The following is a 23,424-nucleotide window of genomic DNA, read 5'->3' on the forward strand; positions in this document are numbered from 1 at the left end:
ACACCTTCTTCTTCCTTTTCAATGGACGTTGCACAACTAAAACCACCTTTACTCGCTAATAAGTCCGCAATCCCTTCCCTAAATTTGTCACATCATACTCCAAAAATTTCCTAAGAAAATTGCCTAATTTCCTCGCCAATGACTCAATAAAGAAACCATTCGGTATCTCATGAATTTGTACCAAAAAATATGCATTAATCAGTGGTACTTTCAACGAATCATCACCCTTCGTTAAGCAATGCAACATTAAGAGGTGATTATTAAAGGTTCGCAGAGACCCCTTAACCACTTTATCCATATCTATTTTGTGAAAAAACCTAAACGAAAAATCATTTTTCCCCAATATCTGATATCTGAATCCCTTTAACCAGATGCCAAAGATTAGTCATCATACTTTTCATCGCTGAAAAATGTGTAATACTTACCGTAAAAAATTAACCTACTAGACAAAATTCCAACCTCCCAAGCACAAAGTCAGGATCTCTCTACCTGCAATATTTTGTCTTCCTCATCATCCAACGACAAGCCTACCAAATCTTTCTCCATAAATCCAACCTCCCCAAACTAATTCGCAAAAAATAAAGGCAAGAGAACAAAAAAACCAATTGTATCACCACCAAAAAAACTAAGAAACCATCCAAAAACACCCACAATCCTAAAAATTTATAGAGTAATTTCGTGTGATCCCCGTTATGATATGAAAAATAATATTAAAATACTTGAGTGAGACACCTATTATAAATATAATCTTTTCAATAATTTAGTTAAAGGATAAAGCTATAAATGATAATAATTTTCAATATAAGAAAATTCAAAATAAAGTAAGATAAAATTTGAGAAATTATTCCTTATTATTTTTAAAAATTGTTAAAATTTGATTTTATTTTTATATCATCGTAACATACTATTGATATTATTTAAACTTTTTTACTTCAAATAAAGGTAAAAAATTAAATTATTATTTGTTACGAAAGAAGAATAAATTTATTTTGCAATTTATAGTACATAGACTTAGTGAGCAGTTTAACCATAATTCATGTCTTTTTATGATGAAAACGAAAACTCTCTCTTCCTCATAGAAATCGGTAAAATTGTTATTCTTTAAAAATATATTTAAAATTTGAGAATAATTTCTCTCTCTTTTTCGTTAGAATAACAATATCTCAAAAGATGTGTAAATAATTCTACCTGTGCCATCTATTTATAGGAAAAGAAGTTAGAACCATTTTAGAGTTGTAGAGGTTTATTTTAAATAAAAAAACATCCTACTTAGAGTAGGAGAGGAGTGAACGTCCCACCCTTGTAATTTTATTAGGGTTGCCACCTCATTCATGTTATATGAGGGGTTTTGAGCCTCTCTTAGATCAGATCCAATTATAAGTAATTCTTAGGCCATTTTTAACTCATTACCCTGTGATCCAACCTGATTCAGTTTTTCTATTTCTCAAATTAGACTTTAATATTTATATATAAAAACAAAATTTTATCCCTATTTTACCTTTAGCAAAAAATAAGGGAGAGTGACGTGGATAAAGCTTAGAAACTAAGGAGAATGAAATGATGCTTAACCATTGGGCTGTTGCCCATACTTAGTTTTTTTCTACTACATTTAATATAAATTCTAGGTGGCCTTAGTTCTTATGTTGCTGAAATAAAATAGAAGAGAAATGGAAAAGGTAAGGCTTGAACATAAATTTTTTTAGAAATTACTCTAGCTACGTAATCTTCAAGTCTAAGCCATTTTTAAATGATTAATTAAATTTTTAACCTTATGAATTTTGGGTGCTACACTTTCTTAACAAAAAAAGGAAAAAGAATTTCCATTGAGTGCAGACTTTTTGGTAATCCAAAATTGGACAACCAAGTTGACAATGACATTAGAGAAAAAAAACTACACAAGAAAAGACATAAAAATTATAATTAATTTCACTCCTTAAAACAGAACAAAATTCAAATCACCATATTTAAGAAACATAGTTACTAGCAGAGTCTTGAAATGTGTTGTAAGCACAATATTTTACTCAATTCCGAACACTTTCTTCAAATGCAAAACATAGTCATAGATTTTGTCTTGATCAGGCAGGGACTTGGAAACACTGTCTTTCTCCATGCACCTTTTAGCCCATGCAATTAACTTGGGGCACTCTGTTTCAATGCTAAAATTCCCACACTTTTCATAGGCATAAAACCAACTGTAAAATGGAACCAACACAACATCAACGTAACCAAGATTCTCCCCTCCAAAATAAGCCTTGTTTCCAAGCTCTCCTTCCAACAATTTCAGGCACTCAATGAACTCTTTCTTTGCTGCTTCTTGTTCTTCTCCCTTTGTGGTCCATACTTTCCCACTCTCTAAACCATATATCTGCATTTCATTTACCATTAATTTATCCATACAAGATAAATTTAAATGATTTCAATCATATAATACTAAATTATGAAAAATAAGAATTTAAAAAAAAATTAATTCGTAAAAGATATTGAAGCTAAACCTAGATTAGTAGCCTAGGTAAACCATTTAGTTTAGTCTCTTAAGAGACACCTACAAGAGTTCAAAAGCTTAATCTCCAAGGCTACTTGGGTTCGAATCTAAAATATCAAAACAACATATCTTCTAATTATCACAATTACCCAAAAAGGAAAGCAAGTAAAACACAAGAAAATTCGAACCGAACCAAATCAGCCTCTGCAAGCAGTGCTTAAGCTCAAAAGTTAAAGGACAGCAAGGCAAAACAAAAACTCATAAAAATGAAAAGGGTAAGAGAGAACCTTCTTGTCAACAAAATCTCCCCAAAACCTAGCGATGGCTCTTTGGTAAGGATCAGTAGGGAGTAGGGGAGATTTATGCGGCCAAATCTCATCAATGTATTGAACCTGAACGAGGGACTCACAAACAGGTTTTCCATTATGGATTAGAACAGGGATTTTCTTATGAATAGGGTTCATCTTCAGAAGCAAATCACTCTTGTTCCTCAAATCTTCTTCCTTGTACTCGTATTTTATCTCTTTCTCAGCCAGAGCAATCCTCACTCTCATCCCAAAAGGACTTGGCCAGAAATCCAACAATACTACATCTTCATCAGCCATTTTTTGAATCTCAAAATAAATTCAAAATGATTTAAACTCTTTGTTCTTAGGTTCTAATGTCAGAAACTGAAGGGTTTTGCCATCATATTTATAGACAAAGAGTTTAGACAAAGAGTTTAGGCTGTGTTCTTTATTGCTTAAAAGATGAGCTTTTACCTGGAAAATTACATTTCTTTGAAAAGCAATAAAGAAAAGTCTTCAGTTGGTAGCAAATTCCCATCTTACATGCGTAACAGTTCTTAAATTTAAGTTTCAAAGCATATTTTAATGGATGCCCCCTTATTGAAATCAGAAAAAGGATATATCATTCGGTCAACAGATATTATATGTCATATGTCATTGCTTACATCACTTTGTCCATAATTGTTTTTTTAAATTTGAGATAATATATAATTTGGCCCCTAAATTTATTTATTTGTATTTAATTGGTCCTTAAAAAAATTTTGACCTAGTTGGTCCCTAAACTTGTATTTCGTCAACCAGGTTGATACCTCTGTACTAACTCTATTAGTTTGTAACATGACACTACTAGCTAATCCGTTGGTGCCATATGGCGGCCTCTCAAAATACTAATCCGAGAGAATACCAAAAAATATGAGAGATACCAAAAATGACGAGGGAATATTAAAAAAATATGAAGAAATACCAAAATTAAGAGGAAATACCAAAAAACATGAGGGGATGTCAAAAATTGTGAGGAATATCAATTTTTAGTTTGCCTTTGGAAATTATTTTCATTTATTTATTTTTCACATTTTTTAAAAAATTATCATGAAATATAATTTTTCAGTACCAAATTTTAGCATTAAAAATAATAATTTAAGAGTAACAATTTTTTTGGTTACAAAATCCTATAGAAATTTCTTAATATTTAAAAATATCATTTTTATTTACTCCAAAAATATGAAGAAATATAAAAAAATATGAGGAAATATAAAAAAAATTGAGAAAGTACCAAAAAAATATGTGGATGTACCAAAATTTATGAGCAATTATTAAATATTATAAAGGAATACCAAAAAACATAAGGGGATGTAAAAAATTATGAGGATACCAATTTTTAATTTGTCTTAGAAATTTTATTTATTTATTTTATTTTCATATATTTTTTAAACTATCATGAAATATAATTTTTTATACCAAATTTAAGCAATAAAAATAATAATTTAACAACTACAAATTTTTGACGTTACACAATCCAACAATGTCAAGAAAATAATTACAAAGGGGAAGACGTAGAAGAATAGGGGAAGCAATTCTTCTTTATGTTGAAAAGGAAAACCAAAATTCTAATATGATTAGGAAGGGGATTAAATGGTTAGGTTAAACAAATTTTAGAGGGCTATTTTGATAAATTACTTATATTGTCGAAAGTGAGAAAAAATAAAGAGAGTGACGTGGATAAAACTTAGGAAACTAAGGAGAATGAACCTATACTTAACTATTGGGTTGCTGTCCATACTTGGTTATTTTCTACTATATTTAATATATATTCTAGGTGGCCTTGGTCTATTCGTTGTTGAAAAAAAATAGAAGAGAAATGGAAATAATGAAATTTGAACCTAAGATCTTTTAAGAATAATTGTAGCTACATAATCATCAAATCTAAGTTATTTTCAACTTATTAATTAACTTTCTAGCCTATGAATTTTGAGTGTTACACTTTCCTAACAAAAAAAAATCCATTAAGTGCAATATTAGCCAAACTTTTTTTGTAATCCAAAATTGGACAACCAAGTTGATAATGACATTAGAGAACAAAAACAACACAAAACGACAATAACAATACACAAAATATATATAAAAATTATAATTAATTTCACTCCTTAAAACAAAACAAAAATCAAATCACCATCCAAAGCACAATCTTGAAATGTGTTGTAAGCACAATATTTCACTCAATTTTGAACACTTTCTTCAAATGCAAAACAAAGCCATAGATTTTGTCTTGATCAGGCAGGGACTTGGAAACACAGTCTTTCTCCATGCACCTTTTAGCCCATGCAATTAACTTGGGGCACTCTGTTTCAATGCTAAAATTCCCACGCTTTTCATAGGCACCAGCTGTAAAATGGAACCAACACAACATCAACGTAACCAAGATTCTCCCCACCAAAATAAGCCTTGTTTCCAAGCTCTCCATCCAACAATTTCAGGCACTCAATGAACTCTTTCTTTGCTGCTTTTTGTTCTTCTCCCTTTGTGGCCCATACTTTCCTTCCTAGATCATATATCTGCATTTCATTGACCATTAATTTATCCATACAAGATAAAAATTTAAATGATTTCAATCATGTAACAATAAATTATGAAAAACAAGAATTTAAAAAAAAATTATTTCGTAAAAGATATTGAAGCTAAACCTAGATTAGCAGCCTGGGCAAACCATTTAGTTTAGTCTCTTAAGAGACACCTACTAGAGTTCAAAGCTTGGTCTCCTAGGCTACTTGGATTCGAATATAAAATATAAAAACAATGTTATCAAAATTACCCAAAAAGGAAAGCAAGTAAAACACAGAGAAATTCGAACCCAAGCAAATCAACCTATGCCAGCAATGTTTAAGCTCAAAAGTTCAAAGGCAGTAAGGCAAAAAAAAGAACCCATAAAAATGAAAAGAAAGAGGAGAGAACATTCTTGTCAACAAAATCACCCCAGAACTTAGCAATGGCTCTTTAGTAAGGATCAGTAGGGCGCAAGGGAGATTTATGCGGCCAAATCTCATCAATGTACTAAACCTGAATGAGGAACTCACAAACAAGTTTACCATTATGGATAAGAATAGGGTTTTTCTTATGAATAGGATTCATCTTTAAAAGCAAATCACTCTTGTTACTCAAATCTTCTTCCTTGTACTCGTATTTTATCCCTTTTTCCGCCAAAGCAATCCTCACCTCACCCCAAAGGGACTTGGCCAGGAATCCAACAATACTACCTCTGATCTCCCCTTTTTTCAAACTCAAAACAAATTCAAAACGATTTGAACTCTTTATCTTTAGGTTCTAATACCTGAAACTGAAGGGTTTTGCCATTGTATTTATAGACAGAGTTTAGAGTTAGTGGGGTCATCTCCTGTAACTTTCCTCACTACAAATAAATTATTCTGAAAAATAAAATTAGCCATTTTGTTTGTATCCTATATTCTTTTTTTTACAAAATATCTAAAATTATCCATCATTTTTTTCTCAACCCATAAATAGGAAGATAATGCACTTTAGCGTACTCGAACCCACATCCTCCTACATTGACAATAATATCCATGTCAATCGAGTTAAGGCTCAATCTACAATTTGAATCATTTTTAAATACACAAAAATTTACAAAATAATTCCATGTGGTCCCGGTTATTGGCTTTTTTACTAAACTAACCTAAAACAATATAATATTTATAAGAATGACTTAGATTTAAAAATAATTACGGGAATGACCTGAAAGGAATAATGCATGGGAGTGTCGGCACCCATGTCATAAATCTGGCAATCATTACCTGATGAACGGAACAAAGATTAAATTTTTTTTTGGTGCCGTGTAACAGGTGGCTGACACTCATTTTCAATTTTTTTTATTTTGGTGTCGGCATTGTGGTGTACGACACCCGTAACCTGTAAAAAATAGTACTTTTTCGTGCCAGCACCCGTGTTGTAACAAAAAAATTTTGGGTGCCATGTTTTTAGTGGTCAACACCCCAGTAAAAAATTAAATATTTTTTTTGGTGCCGGCTTTTTCATTGTCGGCACCAATAGGCTATATATACTAGTCATGGATGCACTTTGGGTTCTAGTAAAACGGGGATTAAGAAAAAAATTTGTTGAGAGTGACAGTGACTTTCGAGGTCTACAACCCAAGTGCAAGTTATATTCAAGTAATAAAATCTCAGGAGTTCGAGGTCGATCCACAGAGAAGTTGATTAGAATTTACAAGATTACAAGTATTATGCTAGAATAGAAATTTAACACTTAACTTTGGAATAAGTATTGATAATGAAATGAGTGGCTAGAAACACTAAAAATAAAAAGTCAATGCAAGAAAATAAAAAAAATACCTAGAAAAATATGCTGAGGTTAGAGGATCAACTCTTGGTGTCAAATTAAGATTAAATTTTAATACTCAATGTTATTACTCAATTAAAAGCCACACATAAATGGAGGTCCCAATTGGATGATCTAGCAATGTATGTCCACTAATTAAGCATATGAATCCATTAACAAAGGTATGTCCATCAATGGAGTGTCCAAAATGATTGTCCAATAAGTCCAAGAGTTTAGTAAAAAATCCATAAGAAAAGTATGGTGCAATATGACAGTTCAACTATTTAAGTTTAGTCCAACCATATGGTATCATAATCACCTGATAACTTCAAGACCTATAAAAATATTTCAAATATTTATTATGCCCATTTTTATGTCTACAACAAATCAAGGTTAATTTATCCAATCATTCGTTGTGTCATAAATTGTGTATAACAAATAAAATATCTTACTTTACAAGTATGATTATAACAAGCGATTGATAATTAATTTGAGATCAAATGATGATTAAAGAATTTACCTTAATATTTCCCAAGAGATTCACCCTTTCACCTCAACATTGAAAACTTAAAATAACATAGCAAAACTAAACAACTCGAACTTAGATGAAATAGACATATTAGATATAAGAAACTTGAAATTTTACACGAATAATGAAACAAACAAAAACTTAATAAGCAAAGGATCTTGAACTCAACTTCGAGATGCCTCTTATACTGAAACCAAAGGCTATTTATAGAGATTTGTGAAGAGGAAAATGACAATACAAAGGACTTGCTAATGATTAATTTCTAGGCCTACTTCTTTGTCATCTTTTGAGTCATTTTTCACATGTTAAAAGATGACTTCTTTTGTCCAAGTTAACGTCTCTCAATGGGAAAAGTCTAAGAGAATTGATTCAAGGTCTGCATCTTGTCTATATTCTGTAAAAATTTCAACTCCAAACTCCAATTGTGTTAGGAGATATGAGCCAAACATGAAAATGCTTCAAAACTATCTATCAATATGAAACTTGTAAATTTATCTTTACTTTTGGATCTCTTCCTGATGTATTTTAGTGTTGGTGTTTCAATATTTGAATATATCTTCAAATCCCCTTTCTGATGATATAAGAGACACCCAAAATGGAGCCCTAAAGCTCGAGACATGATTGAAACACTAAGAAGTGTTCCGACTGAAAGTTCTGAATGTGTTCAAATTACAAATTTTTAATCTTTTGAGCTTTGAACTTTCACTAATAATCTTGGATCAACTTTAGGCTTAGTGCATTTAATCTCATGGTTCCATGAATTGACATCTTCTTCCCAAACCTATTTTACCTGCAAATTCCACATGGAATATTTTATTAAAACTAAATGCATGAAAAATACTAAATATACACAATATTTACAATACAAACAAAAAAAAAGTCAAATCACTAAAATTAATTTTTAAACATATAAAAATGCTCAGGAAACCAAGAAAATATTAGTAAGATATAGTCCAAAATAATCATATAATGATGACTCATCATACCCCCACACTTACATTTTTGCTTGTCCTCAAGCAACAAAACAAAAAAGAAAATTGCTACTACCCAAAAATAGTACAAAAATTAAAATAACATGTGAATAAAGTACAAAAGTATCATAAAACAAAAAGTCTTGATGAAAATAGAAATCATAGATGCTAGTAAAAAATATAAATAGTCACATGAATATTTATATAAGTAGGCAAAATTAGAAACCTTGGATCTTTGTGTTTGTGTGCAATTACCTGTATGCAATCTTATCAACACATTAAACAATAATAGGTTGTAAGCATAATAATCATGATTTCATAAGTCCATTAATAGTTCCCTTTCTCATTTAATCTAATTCCAATATGCATAACAAGTTCACTAGGTCTTTTGGCTTGCAACATTGGGCTAGGGCTAAGGTAGGATGAAAAGGCAATTTATGCTCAAATCTTAAGCATTAGTTACTTACAGATCATTAAAAAGGTTAAAGTATCATTCCCTACTTCCCCAATATTAGCACTAATTATATCTTCAACTCCATCTGATTTTTTTTTTTGTTTTTGTTCTCCTTATTTCTCCATCCTTCAAATAAAGCATGGATAAAAGAGGTAGACAAAAAAATCGTCCTTTTCTTTTGATTTTTTTTAAATTTTCCATGATGTAAATACAATGTATAGTGAAGCCATGTTTTATTCATCTTCTCACCCTAAAATATCCACCTTAATTTTTCTACGTATCCCATTTAATACTTAAGCTAAAGGAATATGTATGGTAAGCACTAAATACTTAGGGTAAACAAAAGGATTGAGACTTAGCAATTAAGGCTTTATAGGCTAAGATAACAACATTAAATGAAAAAAAATCTTAAAAGACTCAAAATTAGGGTACTAAGAAAATTTATGCAAGGGTTGGCTCGAGAGGCTTAAACGATCCAAAGAAATTTCCTAGGTCTTCCTTTATCATGCATTTGGAACTACTCATTATACTTAAGGGTAATAAGCCATAGATTCTAAGATCATGATTAAAATATTACTTACAACCCATTACAAGTAATGCATATCACCTAAGACAGGTAATGTATCAAATAAAATTCAAAAGATAATATTGTCAAAGAAAGTTCAAAAAGGAAAAATCCAAAGTCATAACAAAACCTAATTACACAAAACCCATGAAACACATTCTATAATAGATTAGCAACTAATCTTTTGATAATCAGAAATTATTCAAGCTTACGTACTTTAGTACTTCGCAAGCATGTTAAAATCTCAAAAGTACTAGGTATCTTAAATTATCATGCAAAACATTTACTAACATCACATATAAAAAAATTGGAAAAGATTTTTTTTAAAAAGAGAGAAAAAAAAAAGAAAGAAAAATGGGTGTCAAGATTACTCCTTATCCTTGATTTCAACATAAAATGATGCAATTCAAGAATGTTATTGACTCCTTACTTGCATTTTACAAATATATATATTTAAAAATAATAATAAGGATAGGCACTCTAATAAGGTGCAGTCTCAATATTATTTTTCATACTCTGTCACCTTGATTACAATCACAACCCCAATGAGTGAGTGTGTGTGTGTGTTTGAAAGAAACTTATGATTTTCACAAAAGTATCCACTACCCCCTGCCAAATTAGGATATTGTCCTCAATGTCAAAATCATGAGTGAAGTTTAGAGGATATCACCTGTGATAGTTGGTCAAGATTGCTACAACTGAAACACGAAAATGTAGATATATATATAAATATCAATATAAGTTAAACCCAAAAGTTGGATAATGTCACAAAGACAAAGTTAAATCCATTTCTTGTTTATCAATATCTCTTTTCCTTTTTCTTGATTCAACAATCTGTTGAGTGATTAGATCTGGATGATACTCAAAAGCTTGAAGCTTAACAAATAGTTCATCAATAGTTGTAGCTGCAATCAAGACATTTCTTCCCTCTAAAAATAGAAATCCACTTTCCACAACATTATCTAAAAATGAGAGTAATTTTTTATAATAACAATTAACATTAAGCAAACCAATGAGTTTTTTTATGTTTGAAGAAAGATGACCAAGAGGTTATGCAAAATATTTCCTCTAATGTACCAAAACCTCCAAGTAAGGCAATGAATGCATCAGCAGTGTCAAACATAATCGCTAATCATTTAGGAATACTCCAAATTGGTAATTCTCTACTGAAGGTTGGTCCACATAGTGCATTTTATTTTAACGCTCTTGGGATTATTCCCAAAATTGTACTCCCTTTAATGTATGCTGATGTAGCCACTAGTCCCATTAAACCCATACTTCCCCCTCTATAGATTAGCTTCATTTTTTCATCGGCTAGCACTTTGCCCAATTTTATAGCCATATCTATAAGAGTTTTATCTATTCCCAGATAAGATCAACAAAAAAACACAAAACTTTTCATACTTTCGCATTGAAGTACTTGCCAAGTTTTTTTAGTGTTTGAATGTAAATAAGGTAGTGTAACAACCCGATAGTCAAGGATGTCAGAAAGTGCATTTTCGAGACTCCGTTCCTACAAAACAGACTCATAAATATTTATTAAAAATATTTATGAAGTTAGTTGTGTAGTTAATTAGGTTTTGGTTAAGTGAATTTGCATGAATTAAGATTAATTAGGTATAAGGCCTAAATTGCATATGTAACATCCCAAAAATCGGGGGTTAGTAGAATCGGGTTTGTGAATCGAGAGAGAGTGACATGCCTTGTTTTTTAAAATAAATATTTCAAAATTATATCAATAATGAGTTATTGGATTGATGGTTAAATGTTAGTGAATTTATCCTTGAGGTCCTAACTTCAATTCCCTTCCCATACAAATAATTTAATTTTTTGACAAAAACCCCTTTTTTTAATGTGTGGGCCATCCAAGCCTAGTTAACCTGGGTATAAATATTATTTTTTTACTAATAATCAGCCTTTAAACCTCCTCCTCATTGCCCTAGCTGTTCCTCTCCTCCTCTCATTCTCTTTGATTTTAATTTTTTTTCCTTTCCTCCATTGTTGTCATCGCCTACACCTAGTTTTACCATCTCTTTTTTTTTTCCTTTTTCTTTTTGCCACAAGATTTGTTAACATATTCTCCACCATATTGCTATCATTTTTCCTCATTAAAATTACCCCCAAATCTGAAATCTTGAACTCCAAGGTCAATCCCGAACATTGCCAAGAAAGTGCCATCGTCATTTCTCTCGACTAGCTTGGGTAAGGTCTATTCTCTCTTCAATTTCTTAATTAATATTGTCCATTAAAAACCTAAATTTCTAGATTTGGAATTTGGGGGATTTTAAATGATTTCAAATGTATTTTCCAGAATTTCAAAGCATTAAATTGAGTTCTTTAACCCTCCTAATAACCTTTTAAATCAATTTAAATTAGGGAAAATGTTCTTGATCGATTGGCCATTCGAATCCCACAAATCGTGAAGCGTAAGTGTAATTGAGGGTAACTAGTTCGTTATTTCGATATAGTTGTTGGGTAAAGATTATGAATTGATTAAATGAAGGAATTTAATCATTAACTAGCTATTAATTTTCCAATATATTATTGAATTAGGTGCCGACCCAAACACCTCAAATCATCCGTAAAGGCAATGAACGATTGTATATACGATTTGGATCAATACAGTGTAAGGAATCTAACTAGTTTGGATTCATAAAATAGTTATAATTTCAATGATTGGTTTGAACTCATAAGTGGGTGTTTGGGGGCTGGTTTAATGGTAAATTGATTGAATTTATACTGGATTTTGGTATAGGTTCGTTTAAGGAATTATTAAGGAAAATTGGAAGATTCGCTAGTGTGCTGCGAGGAAGCGAAAAATAAGGTGTGGGTCTTAAACTCATAAAATTGTTGGAAAATGTTAAATATCATGTTATATTTGATAAATTAGCTTGCTGATTGGATTGTTTTAATAGCCAAATTATTGATTTTGTGAGTGGCCGAACCTGATATGTTTCGAGCCTTAAAAGATTGACGTGTTGGCAAAATTGCTAGTTTGATAGTATGGATGTTTGATTGGGTTTGTAATTGCATATTTGAGTTATGAGATATGAGAATGTTTGACTGAATGATATAATGTGTTGAGATATTAAGCTTATGTATGATTTAAAAGCATGAGATATTTGTTATATTGTGTACTGAAAAGGGTGTTATTTATGCACAAATAAAAATCCGTAGAGTATGTGAAATTGAACGATATTGATTGATACCAACACAATGGTAATTTGAAAGATTGGAAGACTGTTTCCATTTACTGAAAGTATGTGATTATTGAGGACGTGTTGAGCATGTCAAATGAATGTGAAAAGTATTGAGATATGAATATGTATAAGATTGTGTGACATATTGCATATGCATTGGGTTGAGATTTTGTGGTTGACGGTGGAGTTCCATGGAGTACCGGCAGCATATTATGTCCGCATTGTTTGTAGTCAGTGCACTGCACTTGGAGTACCGAAGGGCTTGTCGATTTTATCGCATATTATATGTTATTGGCTATTGTATCGCACTATTTGATATCCGGCAGATTTTTTGCATTATTTATTATTCAGTGGTTTTACCACATCGAGCTATGCTCATAATGTTTTGGGGTTTGGCAGACAGGTTCTAAGGAACTCGTGGTGTGTAGCGGATGGTATGGGTAGGAACCTTTTTACATTGCATTATGTGCACGACATATTTGAATGTTATTGACTTATGTTACGCATTGTATTTTGTTGTTTTGAATAGTATCGAAATTAATGATTGTTACTCGAATGAATGATGACCTATACTCATACACCGTTTGACATCAATTTGATAATGGCTATGTAATGACATGAAATTCCTATGATGGTTCTGTTTTCTTCTGTTAATACTAATATGTTTCACTGTATTTAATGTTTTTTTCCCGTTTAAATAATTATTCGACTCACACTGAGCTTTTCATAAGCTCACCCCCAATAGTAACTTTTCAGGTAAACCTCAAAATTAGGACCAGACTCAGCATTCGGAGAATCAACTTGGACCTCGAATTATTATTATTTAATTAAGAAGTATTAAGTCTTTATTGGTTTTGGCTCGTAATTTTTAATTATTTCTGGTCTGTGGCTTGATAACTTTTCTTTTGGGGATTTTGTATGCATGGATTACTCAAGCACAATAACCGGATAATGCATGATATCGGGCTTAAGGAAAATTTGATACTGTTCCCTAGTTTCCACTACATTGCAATGGAACTATTTTTGAAAAACAAATCGATAAGGCAACTAATTTTCCAAAATGACTTGAAAAATGGTTTTTCCGTTGCATTAGTTTAACTTCGAGTTTTTTTTTAAAAAGAGAAACAACCAAACGGTTTTTCTAAACCAACACTGTCAACAGTAAAATGAATCCTAAGCATACGCGACCTAATGAATGAATGCTTTTAAGATAACTCAAAGTACAACTACGGTTTTCTCTAAAATGAGTTTATTTAAAGTCATAAAAAGTAACGTAAGTTAGCTTAGCCATTTTGGTGGCTAATGTAGCCTTCTCAATCTAGCCATAACGTCTAGGCCGGGTTTGGGAGGTTACAACATAAAGGGTGAAAGTTGAATTATAGATTAAAGAAAATTTAAAGTGACTAAAGAAGCAATTATGTCATTGTCCTTTAAGGAGGTGGCATAAGTGTAAATTATTATATATATTATTAATAAATTAAAGTTAAAATATATATTATAATATTTTTTACTTAATACATAAGTAAATATATATAATATCATAATAAAGTAATTATAATAAAACAAATGAATAAGTAAATGAAATAAAGAAAAAGAAAGAAAGTAAAACGAAACAAATAGGAAAGAAAGAAAAATAAAAAGAGAAAGAAGAAAGAAACAGACGCAAAAGCTTAGGGGTTTCAAAGTTCCAAGTTCAATTGGTTAGTCAATTTAGTCCCTTTTTCTTGTAATTTTTATGTTTTTGGAATCCCGGTGTTAAGTACTACCCGACCTATGTCAAAATTTTAGCGACTAAATTGTAGAATAAATTGTAAAATTTGAATAATAGGGACTAAATTGTCAAAATTTCAAAATTTAGGGATTTAAGTAAAAATAGGGAGTTAAATTTAGTTTAAAGTAAATTTTGTTTGAAAATATAGGATTAATTGTAAAGAAATAAAGTTAGTCTCAGTTTAGGGACTAAATTGAATATCAGGAAAATATTGAGTAAAAATTGAAATATGCAATACGAAATTGAATTATGTTGTATTGATGAATTTTAATTGTTTGAATTCTGTAGCTAAGTCGTACCGGAATCCTCAACTAAATAGGGGAAAGATAAAGTTGACGTGGAATAGCTCGAAATTCCTGGTTCGTATTTCTATAATCCGAACTTAGTTATAAATTTGTTATAATTCAATTTAATGCATATGGTAAGTGTTGAGGTGAGTATTTGGGACTTGATATTGAATTGAATTAAAGTTGATTGAATTGGATTGAATTGATATATGTATAAATATTATGAATATATATGTGTAAATATGATAATTGGATATTGGTTGTATTTGGAAAGTGAATTGGAACCCTATTAACTATATTGGGCAGAGTCAGATATAAATGCCATGCCATAGGATTGGAAGAGATCAGGGATTTCTTCGACTTCGAGTCGATGATGCACTAGGTGCCAATTTACTTTGGTTTAACCAATGAGACACTGGGTGTCAATTTATTACTTCGGATTTATTCGATGAGACACTGGGTGTCAATTTATTACTTCGAATTATCCGATGAGGCAATAGGTGCCAAACTGGTGTGTTGGTTGGATCCGTGTATTTGTTCGAGTTTGAGTCGTGTTAATAGGGGTAATTAAATAAAATAGTACTATGATTGATATTGGATGATATTGTATGAGAACTGAAAATGGGATAAAGAATCGAAACATGAAAATGAGAGACATGAATTATGTATTCATGAATTTGATATTGTTATTGTTTCAATTGATATGTGGATTAAATTGTGAAAAGCTATTATGTATAACAAGTGATGAAAATTGAATATGGTATGAAATGAATTATTTATGTTTTGAGTATTGAATAGTTAATGTTATTGTAAAAATAAAATGTGGTTTAAAATATTCAATTGTATTTATTATATTGTTGCCTTTAAATATTCGGATTATAGAAATACCACTGAGTTTTTACTTAGCTGACGATTTTGTTCTCCGTGCGTAGGTTAGGTACTTAATTTTTGATCATCGATTCAGCATCCAACAACGATCCCAAACTCAAATGTGGTGATGTCTATCTTTTGTGTCGGCATGTACCTAGGGTGTCTAAATAATAGTTATTTTGTGGTTTGATTGTAAATGAGGTTATAAGCTTAATATTGGTTGGCATATACATATGAATATGTGTTTGTGTTTGAAGTTATATTATGGCACGTTAAATTTATGTTTAAATATTTATAAACTAGGAAAAATGGATTAAATTAGGTATGTTTATAATTTGGACTTGAATAATGTTTTGATGATATGTTTTGATGATATAAATGTGGTACCAATGAGGGTACATTGGTCAAGCACCTAAGATGGTTGTTTTGATATGATTTGAATGTGTTTGATTGTGTTTTGAACTAGTTAAACGAATGAATTTTGAATTACATAATGTCCAAGCTTGCAGGGAATGGTAAACTTGTTTGAAGTACATTCTGAGTCCACATAGCCAGACACACAGGCGTGTGATTCGGCAATGTGAGACACACGGCTAGCACACGAGCGTGCGAGGCCATTTTGAATGGGTACACAGCCTAGCACATAGGAGTGTGGATTGGTCATGTGACCCAAGTTAGAGAGTTATACGGGCACGAACACGGGCTGTAACATAGCCGTGTGTCCCTATTTCAAATGCCCACACGGTCTAAGACACGGGCATGTCTCCTAGCCACGTGAGTCACACGGCCTGGTCATACGCAGCTTTGAAATTTTTTAATATTTTTTAAAAAATTCCCTGAGTTTCTGAATTAGTCCTGACTTGTTTCTAACGTGTATTTTGGGTCTCAAGGACTCGAATAAGGGACAGTATGTATGAGTTTAATTCGTTTTTGACCCAATATTATATGATACAGAATGATTGAAATTTATGTCTGTTTGATCGGTAAACTTTGGTAATACTCTGAAACCTTATTCTGACGACAGATATGGGTTAGGGGTGTTACAGGGAGTAGTGAACTATATAAGATTCGGACCCCACATAGAGTAATAATAAAAAAGAAAGAGAAAATAAGATGTTAGGAAAAAAATCAAACAAGTCAAAGGCAAAAATTTCTCGAGAAGAAAAATTCAAAAATGAACATGTCAGAATTAATTATCAGTTACAAAAAAATAAATCCCTAGACAATAATACGGAAGAGAAAAAATCATCACACATGACAGAAAATCTAAAAATAGATAGTAATAAAATATCAATATTAGCAATCATTTTTTTCTATTTTTTATTTTTATTTTTATTTTTTTCAAATAATTGAAATCAAGATAAATAATTGATATAAAATCATGTAAAATGCACGAAACATGTGATTATTGCAAATGAAGATTGAAGGTTGAGAATTATTTACAGTAGTTGTGATTGTGGCTCACATCTTCCTCCTGTTTTACGTCCAGTTTAAGCTTAAACGCCTTCTATGAGTCAAGGATCAGCTTTCCATCCAGTTTTCCTATAAACTGGCAAACAGGGTCTTTTATCATTAGATCCATTCATATTGGAACTGAGACCATAAATCGAGAATTTCCTTTTGCATAGCTCCACTAGGATGGGTCTCAAGAGACATTTGGATATCTCTAAAATTCTCCTTAGACAATCTATCTGTAATGAATATTATTTTATCTTCTCAATTTACAATGCCATCCAAATAGATCGACACTAACCATTACAGGTCCATCTGGCACACTGGTGACAAATCACTCCAACGCGCTTTGCTCTTCGCTTTCTTGCATAACTGCTCCTACCTGTGCCAGGTAAATGCAAAAAAGGAAGATACTCCTCAAATCATACATTTCCTTTAATGATCACTTCAATGTCTATAGGCATGCACTTATGCATGAGCATCCTTAATCTCTCGCATCTAACCTTGTAAAGTTTCATTATCATATTTCTAAGGAGACAAGAAAATCATTTGTGCAACTTTGAAACAATGTTATCCATTTTGAAAACAAAAAAAGTTTGAAAAAATGATTAGAGTACTTTGGAAGCAAAGAAAACGATATGGTAGAGAAGAGTAAAAGGTTTTGAATTGGAGAAAATTTAAAATTAAGAATATACAATATCAGTTTTATAGGTAGCTGATGGGAATGACTATAAATCCACGGAGTACTGTTATTCGCCATTTAATCGGGGTAAAAAAAGAGAATTGAAATAAATAGTAACAATAAAAATGATAATAATATTTATAATAATATAAACTCCTAATTAGTAAAATATATATTTACACCTAAACATTCTTGTAACAAGGATCGGAAAGACAAACAATTTCATGTTGAGCAAATTGATTTTTTAGGAATAATTTCAATCTTTGTCCATTTACCTTGAATACATTACCATTCTTTGGATTCTCAATGTCGACTGCCCCATGAGGGTACACATGTATTATAACAAATGGATCACTCCACCTTAATCTTAGTTTTCCAAGAAATATGAGAAGTCTGGAGTTATAGAGCAAAGCCTTTTGTCCAACATCAAATGTCTTTCTTAACATCATCTTATTATGAAAAGCTTTGGTTATTTCTTTATTTATCTTTGAATTCTCATAAGCATAGTTTCTAAGTTCTTCAAGTTCATTAATTTGCAACTTTCACAACTTAGAAGCACCATCAAGATTGGGATTAAGTATTTTAATTGCCCAATATGCCTTATGTTCAATTTCCATAGGTAAATAACAAGGTTTTCCATAAACTAATCAGTAGAGAGACATGTCTAATGATGTTTTGAAAGTAGTTCGGTAAGCCTATAATGCAACATTAAGTCTCAAAGACCAATCTTTGCAAGTTGGGTTAACCTTTTTTTCCAAAATGTTCTCAATCTCCCTATTTGCAAGTTCTACTTGTCCATTTGTCTGAGAATGATAAGGGGTTGCAACTGTGTGTGTAATGGTATATTTCTTCAATAATGATTAAAAAATTTTGTTGCAAAAATGTGTTCCCCCATCGCTTATAATAGATCGTGGAATCCCAAATCGACTTAAAATATTTTCTTAAAAACTTAATAATTGTTTTGTGATCATTATTTTGAATGGAATTGCCTTTATCCATTTTGAAACACAATCTATTGCAACGAATATGTATAAGAAACCAAACAATGATGGAAAAGGTCCTATGAAGTTGATACCCCAACAGTAAAAAATTTCTACCACCAAAATCGAATTCAAAGGCATCATGTTTCGTTTTGAAATGGATCCATATTTTTTGCAATTTTCACATGATTTGCATAAATTATAAGTGTCCTTAAATAAGGTTGGCCAATAAAATCCACATTGTAAATTTTTTGTAGCAGTTTTCTTGGATTAAAAATACCAACCACATGTCTTAGAATGACAAAAATTAATGACACTATGTACCTCATTGTCAGATATGCATCTTCGAAAATTTTGATTAAAGCAGTATTTGAAAAAATATGGATCATCCCAATAAAATTTTTCTACTTCAGAAAAGTTTTTCCCTTTATCTTGTAAACTCCACTAAGAAGGAATTTTTCCTGTCACAAGAAAATTAGCAATGTCAGCAAACCATGGTATAAAAGAGATATTTAAAAGTTGCTCATCAAGAAAACAAGTCTTGACAAATGGTCAGCCACAACATTTTCTACTCCTTTATTATCTCAAGTGGTGATGGTGAATTCTTAAAGAAAAAGAGTCCACCTAATCAACATGGGTTTGGCATCCTTTTTGGAGAGAAGATATTTTAAAGTTGTATGATCACTAAAGACAACAATAAATGATCCAACAATGTATGATCTAAAATTTTCCATTGCAAAAACTACAGCAAGTAATTCTTTTTTAGTAGTAGAGTAATTCATTTTGGCACTATTTAAATTTTTACTTGCATAATAAATGACATATGGTTTCTTATCTTTCCTTTTTCCTAACACAGCACCAACAACATAATCACTAGCATTACACATTACTTCAAATAGTAAAGATCAATCAGGGGGTTTCATAATAGGAGCAGAAGTAAGAATACTTTTAAGTTTTCCAAAAGCCATTTCACACTTTTTATTCCATTCAAACACACTATCCTTTAGTAAGAGATAACACAAAGGCATAGATATATCAATAAATTTTTTTATAAATCTCCTATAAAATCTTGCGTGTCCTAAAAATGACCTAATGTCCTTTACAATTTTTGGTGTTGGAAAAAGAGCGCCATTCAAGCCTTAGCCTTTTCAAAATCAGGGGATTCTTGTCTACCTCAATCCCTTTTGAAGAAACTATGTGTCCCAAAACAATTCCTTTAGTGACCATGAAATGACATTTTTCCTAATTAAGAACAAGATTCTTTTTTTCTTTACATCAGATTAAAACCTTTTCTAAATTGGATAAGCAATCATCAAATGAATCACCAAAAATAGAAAAATCATCCATGTAGAGTTTTAAAATGTTTTCAACCATATCACTAAAAATAATGAGCATGCATCTCTGAAACGTGGCTGGTGCATTACATAATCTAAAAGGCATCCTTTCATATGTAAAAGTGCCAAAAGGGCATGTGAAAGTGGTTTTCTCTTGATCCTCAAATGAAATTGCAATTTGGTTATACCCAGAACATCCTTCTAGAAAACAATAAAATTCATGCCCTACAACTATTTCTAAGATTTGATCCATGAAGGGTAAAGGGAAATGATATTTTCTAGTCATTAAATTAAGTTTCATGTAGTCAATGCACATGCACCAACCAGTAACAGTCCTAGTTGGGATCAATTCATTATTTTCATTTTCGACTACAGTAACCCAAGATTTCTTGGGTACAACTTGGGTAGGAATTACCTATTTGCTCTCAGAAATAGGACAAACGATTCAATTACCCAAGAGTTCAATAAGTTCATTTCTCACTACTTCTTTTATATTAGGATTAAGCCTTCATTGCATTTGTCTAAAGGGGTTTAACATTTTCCTCTGAATAAATGTTAGGTGTGCAAATCAATGGGTTAATTACTTTTATGTCAGCTATGGTCCATCCTAATGCATTTTTATGCATATTCAAAATTTTCAATAGCTTAAGTTTTTGGTGTGCATTAAGTTTTGAGGAAATTATGACTAGAAAAGTGTCATTTTCACCTAAAAATGAATATTTTAGATCACATGGTAGTTGTTTCAAATCAAGCTTGGGGTGTTAATCAACTAATGGTGTTAAAACATCTATAGTTGTTAGGCGTTCCTCAAACTTTTGTTTCCAATAAAAGTTCTTATCTTGTCCCTGAAAAGAATTTAACATAGAATCAATGCATGAATATTTTGTTTCGTCATCAATTTCAAATTCAATTAAATAATTTTCCAAATGATTGAATAATTTGGAATTGATGAATTCTTCATGGACAAGTTGTTCAATGAAGTCCACTTTATGTACATCAAAATCTTCAGGAGGTTACTTACAAACATTAAACACATTTAATTCTAATGTCATGTTTCCAAAAGCCAAATTTAGAACCTCATTCCTGCAACTAAGCAAAGCATTAGAAGTTGCAAGGAATGGACGACCTAAAATAACAGGGATTTGTACAATAGAATTTGAGACAGGATGTGTGTCCAAAACAATAAAATCAACTAGAAAATAAAATTTGTCAATCTGAACCAACACATATTTTACTATCCCTCAAGGAATTTTGACAGATTCATCAGACTAAGGTGTAACAGATGTTGGCTTAAGTTCACCTAAACCTAACTATTGATAAACAGAGAAAGGCAAAAGATTAACACTAGCACAAAGGTCAAGCACAACACGCTCTATTATAGTGTTCCCAGTGATGCATGAAATTGTAGGGCAACCAGGATACTTATATTTAGGTGGAGTGATATGTTGAATGATTGAACTCACATGTTCAGTTAAAAAGGCTTTATTTTGCAATTATATTTCCTTTTAACTATGCACATATATTTCAAAAACTTAGCATATGATGGAACTTGTTTAATCACATTCAATAAAGGAATATTAATCTTAACTTGTTTGAAAATTTCTAAAATTTTAGCATTTTGATTCAAATTCCTTTTTGGTTGCAATCATTTAGGGAAAGGTATAGAACTCTCACATTTTTCCTTGTCTAGCTAATAAAAAATTTTAGGCTTACCATCATCCTTACCACTAATTTGCGGAGCAAGAGAGGGCTCTTGACTTTGGAAGGAATGGTCTTGTTGATGGCCTTCCCACTTAGAAAATTTGTGGTAGAATTCATATATTCTTTTCGGATTTCCTAGGTACAAGAAACATGGCACTGAGTAGAAGGATTAGGTTACGGTTGAGCAAGAAACGTACCTTTTTCGTGAATGCACAATGAGGCTATCAACATAGAAAGTGTGTTCTTGATTTCATTGATTTATGAAGTCTGATTGTTGACATTTGTTTGCGTCTGCATGAATTCTTGCAATGTCTCCTCTAAACTTTTAACATGCGAAGACGGTTGGGTCAGAATGTTGGGAGGTTTTGGAGGTTGGGGGAAATGAGCACGATTATTATCCTGCCAGCTAAAGTTAGGATGGTTTCTCCATTGAGGGTTGTAAGTGCTTGAGTTTTGAGAATGAAAGGGTTTTTTGAATATTTCCACAGTATTTGCTTCATCATGCAACATTTCTTTGAAAAGTGAAATGTTTGGGTATTCCACAGTAGAATGTCCCATGATTTCACAAATACCACAATTTTCTTCAATTTTTCCTGGTGTAATTTCTTTTATTATCCTAAGCTCTATGGCTTCAACCTTTCTAGTTAAACTAGCCATCCTAGGACTTAGATCATCTTCTTGACTAAGGTGATATTTTCCTTTATTATTAGCCAGATTCTATCTAATGGAACCTTCAGAAGGGTTAATATGTGCCAAGATTATGAATTTTCTACTAAATGATCCATGTTCTTTATCAAGGAACTCTCTGTTACACATTGTCTCAACAAATTGGTTAGTTTTAGGAGTTAAACCTTCATAAAGAAGCTTAAAGTCCACCAATTATCAGAACCATGATGTGGGCAAGAACTTAACAAATCTTTGAAACGTTCCCAACAATGAAAAAATGGTTCATTTGAATTTTGCAAGAAATTTTGAATCTGTTGTGTTGGAAAATTTTCTTGCCAAGTACCAATTGGTCTTGTCTTTAAATTTTTAAACCAAATTTTTGCCTTAGCTTTTAAAGAAAGAGGAAATAATTTGAGTTTATCAATTTTATTAGCCCAAGTTGGATCATTAAAGGTGGGACATACTTTATCAAAATCTTTAAGATGTAAGTAAAGACTTTCAGACTCTAAGCCATGAAAATTAGGACGTAAAGTTATCGTACCAAATTTGAATCGAAAGTTATTTGCATTCAAAGGCAAAACAAAGCAAGAGGCTGTTGAGTTTCAAGGAGGTTGCAAGTAATCACGCATGGTGTGCACTTATTGAATCTCATTTTCATTAGGAGCTCTTCCAATCTTATCTATGATTGGTGAATGTGGAGGTGTCTCAATCAAATTACCAACAAAAGTTTCACAGTTTTTTCTAACTAAACAATGAGAATTGAAATCAGGATGCCAAAAAGCATAAACAAAATAGGCAGTAAAACCAGCCAAATATATGTATAGAAAAAAGAATACTTATAAACTTGTC

The 23,424-nt window shown here is 31.4% G+C and overlaps 1 protein-coding gene, 1 non-coding gene and 2 pseudogenes across 2 annotated transcripts; 1 reads left to right on the top strand and 3 right to left on the bottom strand.

Annotated features, from left to right (window-relative positions):
• Positions 1 to 1,904: 1,904 nt before the first annotated feature.
• Positions 1,905 to 3,385, bottom strand: LOC107903814 (probable glutathione S-transferase). Its single transcript, XM_016829983.2, has 2 exons — positions 2,770 to 3,385; positions 1,905 to 2,365 (listed from the first exon to the last, which is right to left on the bottom strand). The coding sequence occupies exons 1-2, from the start codon at positions 3,085 to 3,087 to the stop codon at positions 2,018 to 2,020; spliced, it is 666 nt and encodes a 221-aa protein (XP_016685472.1). The 5' UTR covers positions 3,088 to 3,385; the 3' UTR covers positions 1,905 to 2,017.
• A 1,501-nt stretch (positions 3,386 to 4,886) lies between these two features.
• Positions 4,887 to 6,154, bottom strand: LOC107903812 (probable glutathione S-transferase parC; annotated as a pseudogene).
• An 11,113-nt stretch (positions 6,155 to 17,267) lies between these two features.
• Positions 17,268 to 22,467, bottom strand: LOC107902333 (uncharacterized; annotated as a pseudogene).
• Positions 22,468 to 22,794: 327 nt separating this feature from the next.
• LOC121218022 (small nucleolar RNA R71) lies at positions 22,795 to 22,897 on the top strand. Its single transcript, XR_005914294.1, has one exon. It is a non-coding gene; the product is annotated as a small nucleolar RNA R71 (small nucleolar RNA).
• Positions 22,898 to 23,424: the final 527 nt, after the last annotated feature.

Source organism: Gossypium hirsutum, chromosome D05 (genome assembly GCF_007990345.1).
Source record: "Gossypium hirsutum isolate 1008001.06 chromosome D05, Gossypium_hirsutum_v2.1, whole genome shotgun sequence".
NCBI lineage: Eukaryota > Viridiplantae > Streptophyta > Magnoliopsida > Malvales > Malvaceae > Gossypium > Gossypium hirsutum.